This window comes from Glycine max, chromosome 6 (genome assembly GCF_000004515.6).
Source record: "Glycine max cultivar Williams 82 chromosome 6, Glycine_max_v4.0, whole genome shotgun sequence".
Classification (NCBI taxonomy): domain Eukaryota; kingdom Viridiplantae; phylum Streptophyta; class Magnoliopsida; order Fabales; family Fabaceae; genus Glycine; species Glycine max.
The window spans coordinates 36,974,299-36,983,723 of record NC_038242.2 but is presented as its reverse complement, the minus strand read 5'-3'; the positions used below and the strand labels follow the sequence as shown (position 1 = coordinate 36,983,723).

General features: G+C 28.8%; 1 protein-coding gene across 1 annotated transcript; it reads left to right on the top strand.

The window, feature by feature from the left end:
• Positions 1–1,072: 1,072 nt before the first annotated feature.
• LOC100780488 (uncharacterized) lies at positions 1,073–5,114 on the top strand. Its single transcript, XM_041016067.1, has 6 exons — positions 1,073–1,226; positions 2,038–2,230; positions 2,842–3,566; positions 4,213–4,278; positions 4,407–4,574; positions 4,756–5,114. Exons 2-6 carry the CDS (start codon positions 2,077–2,079, stop codon positions 4,897–4,899), a joined length of 1,257 nt encoding a protein of 418 aa, XP_040872001.1. The 5' UTR covers positions 1,073–1,226; positions 2,038–2,076; the 3' UTR covers positions 4,900–5,114.
• The last annotated feature ends 4,311 nt before the right edge of the window (positions 5,115–9,425 follow it).

The following is a 9,425-nucleotide window of genomic DNA, read 5'->3' as shown; positions in this document are numbered from 1 at the left end:
CCTACTTCATATTTTTAATTATGATAATAATAATGAGATCAGTTAATGTTTTCAATATAATTTAAGATGGTATGAAAAAAAGTAACAAAATTTAAATCAATTTTAAATGTTATTGATTAATTTATACTTCATGTTTTTAATTATGATAATAATATGGTACTGTAAAACAAATAGAAAAGTATTAAATTTAATTAATCTAATATTTATATAAATATATAATTTTTTGAAATAGAAAAAAGTAGTGTTATTACTAAAAAAAATATATAAGAATATAAATCTTCTTCTTCTCTTTTAAAAAAAGTATATAAATAAATACATTTTTTCTTTAATAATATCACACGCTTATGTTAAATATTTAGGATTTAAAAAAATAATTTATATTTTTTTAGTTTTTCCAGTAAAAAAACAGTTTATAAAACTAATGACTATTTTTAATTGATGAAATTCTTAATTAATAACTGTTGTTAATTATTGTAAGCAATTGAATTATTTTTTAATGTTAAACTTAATAAAATTCAATCAAAATTAATATATATAGAGAGAGAAAGAGATATGTAGATACTATATTAAATCTTAATTGTGTTTGTTAATGTTAAATGATATTTATGAATATTAAAATCAAACAACAATCATGTCAAAAAGGTTTTAAAAAGATACCAACGAAAATTATTTTAAATCAATTTCAATTTTATTTTAAAAATAATTTAAATTTGCATATAAAATATATCATAATTGGTTTAATATGATCAATCTAATTATAAAAACAATCTTAATTAATCAATTAATGAAATTTTACACTACATTTTAAAAATATTCATTATTTTAATAGTTAATCATAAGAAATTAACAGTAAAAATTTATTTTAAGAAAATAATTTTTAATATTATTAATATATATGAATTAAAAATCTTTAAAGATAAAAAGAAAATCCTTAAAGATAAACCAGTAAAAAAAATATCCTTAAAGACAAAAGAAATATATTAAAAGATTTTAGTTTTAAATTAGCCGTTAGTTTATTCTAATTCTCTCTCTCTCTCTCTATATATATATATATGCAGTACCAGGATCATGCATGAAAATTAGACGGTCACTGTTCCTAAGCTACTTGTTCTCCCTTCAACTTCATCTGCTACTTCCTCATTCTTCAATTCTGGTTCTTGCCATAGATTCTCTATTTGCGATCCTTCTAATTTCAGGCATTCTTCAAAAGGGTGGATTTTAACGAGGTACGCTTTTGTTCTCCTTTGTTTCAGTGTTGTTTTGTCCATGGGAACGATGTCACTCGTTAGTTCATAAATTTTGTGTTTTCTTTTTAATTTTGGGTTTCGTGATTTTATGTAAATTTTGTTTTTTAATGATTTACCTTAAATTTAATACAAGAATCGTTTTGATGGTGTTGTAGTATGATTAATTTTGAACAAAAGGGTGTTTGTTTTTGCTGTCTCTTGGGTACAGGGGTATAGTATTCTGGAAAATTAGAAAAGGGTGATTAAAGGAATGTTCTTCATTCATATGTTGCAGTATGATTAATTTTGAACAAAAGTGTGTTTGTTTTTGCTATCTTCTGGGTTCAGGGGTATAGTATTCTGGGAAATTAGAAAAGGGTGATTAAAGGAATGTTCTTTATGCATATGTTGTAGTATGATTAATTTTGAACAAAAGGGTGTTTGGTTTTGCTATCTTCTGGGTTCGGGGGTATAGTATTTTGGATAACTAGGAAATGGTGGTTAAAGCAATGTTCTTTATGCATATGTTGTAGTATGATTAATTTTAAACAAAAGGGTGTTTGGTTTTTCTGTCTTCTGGGTTCAGGGGTATAATATTTTGGGTAATTAGAAAAGGGTGATTAAAGGAATGTTCTTTATTCATACGTTGTAGTATGATTAATTTTGAACAAAAGGATGTTTGTTTTTGGTGTCTTCTGCGTTCAGGGGTATAGTATTCTGGAAAATTAGAAAGAAAAAAAAAGGTAATTAAAGGAATGGTCTTTATGCATATGTTGTAGTATGATTTTATTCACTCTGGTTTGTATATTAGGATTAGATTGCATCAACAAATATCTGTGATACGGATCAAATGAGTCAACAAGTCTATTTTCACTCCGAAAGTATCCATTTCAGTGGCACCAACATTTGTCTAGCTTCAGGAAATGGAATTAGTCTAGATTGCCATTATGTACTAGATGTTCATGACAGCCATTTGGATCAGCACTTACAACCATATGTACAAGGTAAAGATAAACTCTTTCTCCTTTTTGTTGTTTTGCAGTTTTCTTTTAAACGTTTTCTTGTATATTAATATTTACATTGCCACTGAATAATTTACACTAACATGCATGTAAGAGGTTTTATTCAGGCTTTCTGATAAAAACTGGAAAACTAAAGCTTTTAATAACATGCATGCAATAATTTTTTTAAAGTTATCATAGAAATACAACTGACACCAACTTAGTGAGGCCTTACACCATAGAGTTCAAAGTAGAGAAGAGTTTTACAATAGAAAATTAGAAATACATTCTGTAATTGATCGAATAAAATATGGTATATAAGTAAGTACTGCATGTATTTATAGAGTGAATGAACTAAACTAATAAGCACTCATACACTAACAGAACTAACTATTAACTGTAAACCAGTATAACTACCTATACTAACGGTAAATTTAGGTACATTCAAGCTGAATTCTGTCGAAAGTCTTGCTTTTTTATGTATAAATATATAGCTGGTTTATTCTTCCTTCTAATCTGCCTCCCACAGTGTTGACTCTAGAGCCAAACAATGTAGTCATTTTCTTTCATGGTGAATATATTTGGTCTTTTTGACTGTTGCCATTATTCTCCAGCTTTCAGCGCTAATAGAAGTTCATCAGAGAATGCGAGAATTGGTCCACAGAGATATCATGACACAAATGGTAGCAGAAGTGGCCACAGATTTCCATGGAGATATCATGACACAAATGGCAGCAGAAGTGGCCATAGATTTCCATATAGATATCATGATACAAATGGCAGCAGAATTGGCCACAGATTTCCACAGAGATATCATGACACAAATGGCAGCAGAAGTGGCCACAGATTTCCACGGAGATATCATGACACAAATGGCAGCAGAAGTGGCCACAGATTTCCACAGAGATATCATGACACAAATGGCAGCAGAAGTGGCCACAGCTTTCCACGGAGATATCATGACACTAATGGCAGCAGAAGTGGCCACAGCTTTCCACAGAGATATCATAATACAACTGGCAGCAGAAGTGGCCACAGATTTCCCCCTCCTCCTCCACAGCATCATAGCTTTCATCATCAAGTACAGCCTGCACAAGTGATCATAGGTCACTCCTTCAACATTCATCCTCCTGTAACTGCACCTTCGTATAGACTTCCAACAAATCCTTCACACGGTTCTTCAATCCTCATACATGATGCTTTTGAGATGGGTGCCAGGCATCCTGGCTTTGCACCATTTGCAGGTGCACGCATACACCAGTCTCATAGAGGCAACTTGCACGAGATGATAACTCTTATACATCAAAATCTTCCTTCTGCGGTCTTTTTCTCAGATGATGTAATATTTCCTATTTCTCTTTGTACTGCTTTTGGTACTTCATAGTCCATAGGACTTCATGATAGAATCCATAGGACTTCATGGAGAAAAGCATCGGGGGTGTTATGTGATGCAAAGGTACCGATCAAGCTAAAGGGAAAGTTTTATCGGACTGCGGTAAGACCGGCAATTTTGTACGGAACAGAATGTTGGGCGGTTAAGAGCCAACATGAGACTAAAGTAGGTGTAGCGGAGATGAGGATGTTGCGGTGGATGCGTGGTAAGACTCGACAGGATAAAATTAGAAACGGAGCTATTAGAGAGAGGGTTGGAGTAGCGCCTATTGTAGAGAAGATGGTGGAAAATAGACTTAGGTGGTTTGGGCATGTAGAGAGAAGACCGGTAGACTCTGTAGTGAGGAGAGTAGACCAGATGGAGAGAAGGCAAACAATTCGAGGCAGAGGAAGACCCAAAAAGACTATAAGAGAGGTTATCAAGAAGGATCTCGAACTTAATGATTTGGATAGAAGTATGGTACTTGATAGAACATTATGGCGGAAGTTGATCCATGTAGCCGACCCCACCTAATGGGATAAGGCGTTGTTGTTGTTGTTGTTGTTGTATTGTATTTTTTAAATACATATATTGATTGCCTTATCTTATGCAGGATGTTGCTTTACTGGTTGACCATCATACTGATATGCACTTGGACACTGAAGATATGTCTTATGAGGCAAGTATACCATCCATAGTCTGATATTGTATTTTGTTAAATGTGGATTGGATAAGAAGTCTAGGATACTAAATACTTAATGACTATCGAAAACATTAATTTGTTAACTCTTTGGAAATGGACAACAGGACCTTCTTGAATTAGGTGAGCAGATTGGCAATGCAAAATCGGGTTTACCAGAGAAAACAATTACAAGTCAAATGAAGACCAAAACTTATATACTACCTACTAATGCTACTAACTTGGAGGAGGCAGCTTCTGAGGAACAGGAAACTGATCTTTGCATAATATGCCAGGTATGAATTTAAGCATCATGTTTCATTCAATACTTTATTTTTGCCATTGAATGCCATATTTTTTGGGATAATTTTTCATTCGACTTTTAGGTACTAGAAGGGGTTATTCATTCAAGTTTGATGTATTAAAGCCCATTTATCTTTCCCCTATTAATTGGAATGCTTGTGTATGTTTTCACAGGATGAATATAAGAACAAAGAGAATATTGGAATTCTTAGATGCGGGCATGAATATCACGCAGATTGTTTAAGGAGATGGTTACTTGAGAAAAATGTCTGCCCCATGTGCAAATCAATAGCATTGACTCCTGGAGGAAAACAATGAGATTTACATGTCTCTCTGTTCCTACATGCACACTTCTTAGCTGCTACATTTTCTCGAACGAATTCATATTTTTTGTTATGTATATGAACTTGTACATATACACAGTTTCATTGTCCAACTCAATTATTTGTTGGCACCACTGCACCAGAAGATTTATGTGTATATCAAGTTGTACAGACTTCTGTTGATATGTTAGCTTTAGGCAATTACATTTTGCTTGTTTTTTATTTCAGTTTTTTATGTGAATGGTTGAATGTGTCATGTCCAAGTATAGAATGAAACCTTTTTATTCGTATTGTTCGTCTTTATGCTTTCTATACTGTATATGTCTGTTATACATCTTTATGGTCATGTTCTAGAACTAGAATAATGAACAAATTCGTTGATGTCAAACAACTATTTTCTTTCTTTCAAAGTTTTCATTAAGTATGGGTCTATTTTTTATTTTAAAAACCGATTTCTACAACAGTTTTATGCCAGCTGTGGATTGATTTCTCACTCAAACTTTACCAAACAATAATAACTAGAATTTCTTTTTTCAGGAATCAAGGTTATTTAATTATTTAAGGGGTGTTTGTTTAACCTCTTTTTCATTTAAAATCCCCTCGAGAAAGTTATATTTAGCTTTTATATATAAATAATTTTTTGTTTTTATATAATCAAAGTTTATAATAAATAAATGTTTGTATATATAAACTATATTTTGGATTTACAATAAATAATTTAAATTATTATAAGATTATTTTTAACAATAAATCATTTCTTTTAAAAAGGCTTAAATAGATATTGTCCCTGATAGTTTTTTTGAATTTTTACCCTAAATTTGTTTAGATTGTGCTTTAAAAAGTGAAATGAAGCAATTTAAATAGCACTTTAGGGATGAAAAGCATAGGCCGCAATTTATGAAGTATGGTACAAGTGTGTTAGTGATGACAAATGTGTATTATCAATCTAGAAGCATACCCCATTCGAAACATGCATTAATGCTTGGACAATTCTGAAATTGTGAGTTCCTTATTACCTTTGATGATTTTCAATCAAAGGAACTCAATGAGACAATTGTTCTAGTTGAAGAACTAGCAACCAAGCAAAAGGGAGATTGTTACACATTGCATTGTAGTTATAACACCCTAAAAATTAACAACTCAGGTTACAAGAAAAGATGTGTTTGTGTGCTTTGTGAAAATTTAATTGATATTAAAATTAATTACAATGAAAATTTAAGTTAATTGATTAAGAAAATTTAAATTATGTGTATGTTGTTTTATTTGACAAGTTTTAGTAAAATTTGAATTTCATTAAAATCTATTTTTACATTGAAAAATTACACGGTATAAAATTTACACTGCGAGATTAATTTGAATTAAAATAATGTGTTGGGATATATATGTATGTCCAAGATCAAGTTCATCATATTATCAATTTTAGTAAAAAATTGTTCTTTATTTTATTATCATATTTATTATTTTATTAAATTGTTAATTTGAAGTCTTTGATTAAAATTAGATACTTGTTATCATGATAATGAGAAACATGTTGTTTATAATTTTAATCTAAATTATTTTTTATCATAAAATTATTGTGAATAGGACATCAATAATCTGGATAGATCAATATATATGTAATAGTCTTTGTTGAATAAAGATTAATAGATCTCATTTATTAAATTACATATAATGGTGTATATGTGGATCTCATCCTTGAACTAACTCAATTAAGGATTTTTAATAGTTAATATTACCTTAATATGTCAATTGAAAGTTCTCAAGAAGAAATATAATAATTTTCTTTGACCTACGATTATCATAGTAATTAATAAGTTATTTATTATATTTTAATTTCAGACACCTAATGTCTATGCCACTAGTTGAATCAATATTGGATATGATTAAATACTTGTAGAATTAACGATTAATCAAGAAGGAATCCATCAAATCTAGATAATGAGTTTGAGTTCTATGATAGAATTAAGACTTTGGTTGGGGCAATTGAATGAAAGAAGAAAAGAGTTTCTTAAGTCATTCATGGATTAAATATAATGTGTTAATTTATTAGAGTTTGACAATAATATTATACTCTAAAATTAACCTTGAGTTGTAATGATGGAAGTAAATATTATATTATTTTTTTTATTGGTTCTTAAAGGTAAAAGATGTTACTTCATGTTACCCGGACGTTAAGGAATGTTGTTAAATATCTACCTTGATTAATTAATTAATTATGATTAATTTCTACCGGTTTAGTATTGAACCTACGAGATCACACACAAACGAGTGTTCCAATTTTTACAAAAGAAAATAATTTATTTGTTAATTAAATTTGAGAATTTAATTTAATCAAATAAATATTTTAGTGGAATATTATTATATTCTTTGCTAGCACCAAGAATATAATTAGTATAATCAAAGAATATTACTTTATAGATGTGGAAGTTGTCCATAAAATAAAAATAAGATTTTATAGTTACATATCAGGATCTCATATGGGTACTTATTGTAATTAATTATGTGAATAATTGAGAATTATCTTTGTCTTAAGGAAGTTTCTTAAGATAAAAAAAAAATATGACAGTTTTTATGTTCAAACATAAAGATATGAAATTATTTTAAATAAAATCTCTCCTTTTGAAAGAGGTTCAAATTCATATCTTTTTAAGCATCTATCTGAGATGTATAAGAAACAAACTAGAAAAGTTCAAGTCTAATTTTAGAGTTGAAAATTAGAAAATCAAAGAGTTGAAAATTAGAAAATCAAAGAGTTGATAGCATTGTTTAGTCTCGTTTCGGTGTGGATACACATAGAATCTTCATTTCATTGGAAAAAAAATTATTACTTTAAGAGCACATCAATAAGTACACATCTAATATGTTGTTTGATTCAATATAATTTAAATACAAAATAGATCCATAAAGTCCTAACATGTGTTAACTAGTAACTCTTCATTTTTACTTATAATAAGTTTTGTTGGATTCTAGAGTTATCAAACACAAACTTCAATACAAAGTTTATATTGAATTTTATATGGAGATTGCTTTTGATACTAGAAATCCTAAGTTAATACTTGAGTCAATAACAGAATAATGTTAGATAAAGAAATTTGATGAAAAGAAGTTCTAAGTTAACCATTTACGGAACCAAAGTAACCATATATTTTATATCAATGATAAACTTGTAAATTTGACGACCATCATAATTGTAATTTAAAAATAACTATGATAAACCTTCAAACATAATATGGAAAGTCTTTTTTAGTCATTTATAACATAATAAGGATGGGCATAGGACACACAGTAGCAATGGTGATATGTCAGTGTAGGAATAATGTCAAAAAAGCAAATTTTATCAATAAGTTATTAAGAGGTAACCATATACCAATAGAGTTAACATTTATCTTGTATCTCATGTTAAACTTATAGCTAACTTAATTTTTTAACAGAATAACAAGTGTTATCAACTTGAAAAAAATGGAGCCATTTTTAATCCATTTTAATATCAATGAAGCCATTTTTTAATCCATTTTAATATTTGTCTTTAACTAAATTGAATAATGAGATAACTTGTATTTGTCATACACTAGCTAGTTAATGTTAAAAACCTTGGGGAAAAAGTCATTTTGTAGTCCTTTTTAATAGCCATGAAGTCTATTTTTCATGTAATACAATAATAATTATCTTTTACTAGATGAAAAATTCAGTTAACCTTGTATGTGTCTACCACTAACCACTTATAGTTAAAGAAATGTTAGGGTCAGAGTATAGTGGTAACTATTGAATCACATGTCTTTAGTAACATAGTTGAAACATTGCTTATCACTTTTCCCGGTCTAAGACATCCAGCATTAGTGGTTGTTTGTCATTGTAGGAATAATGTCAAAAACTAAATTTAACAAAAGAGAATTAAGAGGTAACCACATAACAATATAGAGTTAATCATCTATTTTGTATCTGATTTTGAACTAAGTAACTTATACTAACTTAATTTTAACTTAATAACAAGTTTTATCAACCTTGAAAAAATCAAGTCATTTTTAACTCATTTTTAATAGCAATGAAGCCAATTTTGCATGTAATACAATAACAATTATCTTTAACTAAATTAAAAATTGAGTTAACCTTGTATCTATCTAGCACTAACTAGTTAATGTTAAGAATCTTGAAAAAAAACAAGTCATTTTCAGTCCCTTTTAATAGCTATGAAGTCTATTTTCCATGTAATACAATAATAATAATTGTTTTTAACTAAATGAAAAACTTAGTTAACCTTATATGTGTCTAACACTAACCACTATTAATTGAAGAAATATTTGGGTCACACTATATTGAAAACTATTGAATCACATGTCTTCAGTATAAAATAACCATATAATAATATAGAGTTAATCATCTAGTTTAATTGTATTTGATGTTGAACTAAGTAATTTATATCTAACTTAATTTTAATTGAATAACAAGTGTTATCGACCTTAAAAAAAATCAAGCCGTATTTTTAACTCTTTTTTAACTTTAACAAAACTAATTTTTCATGTA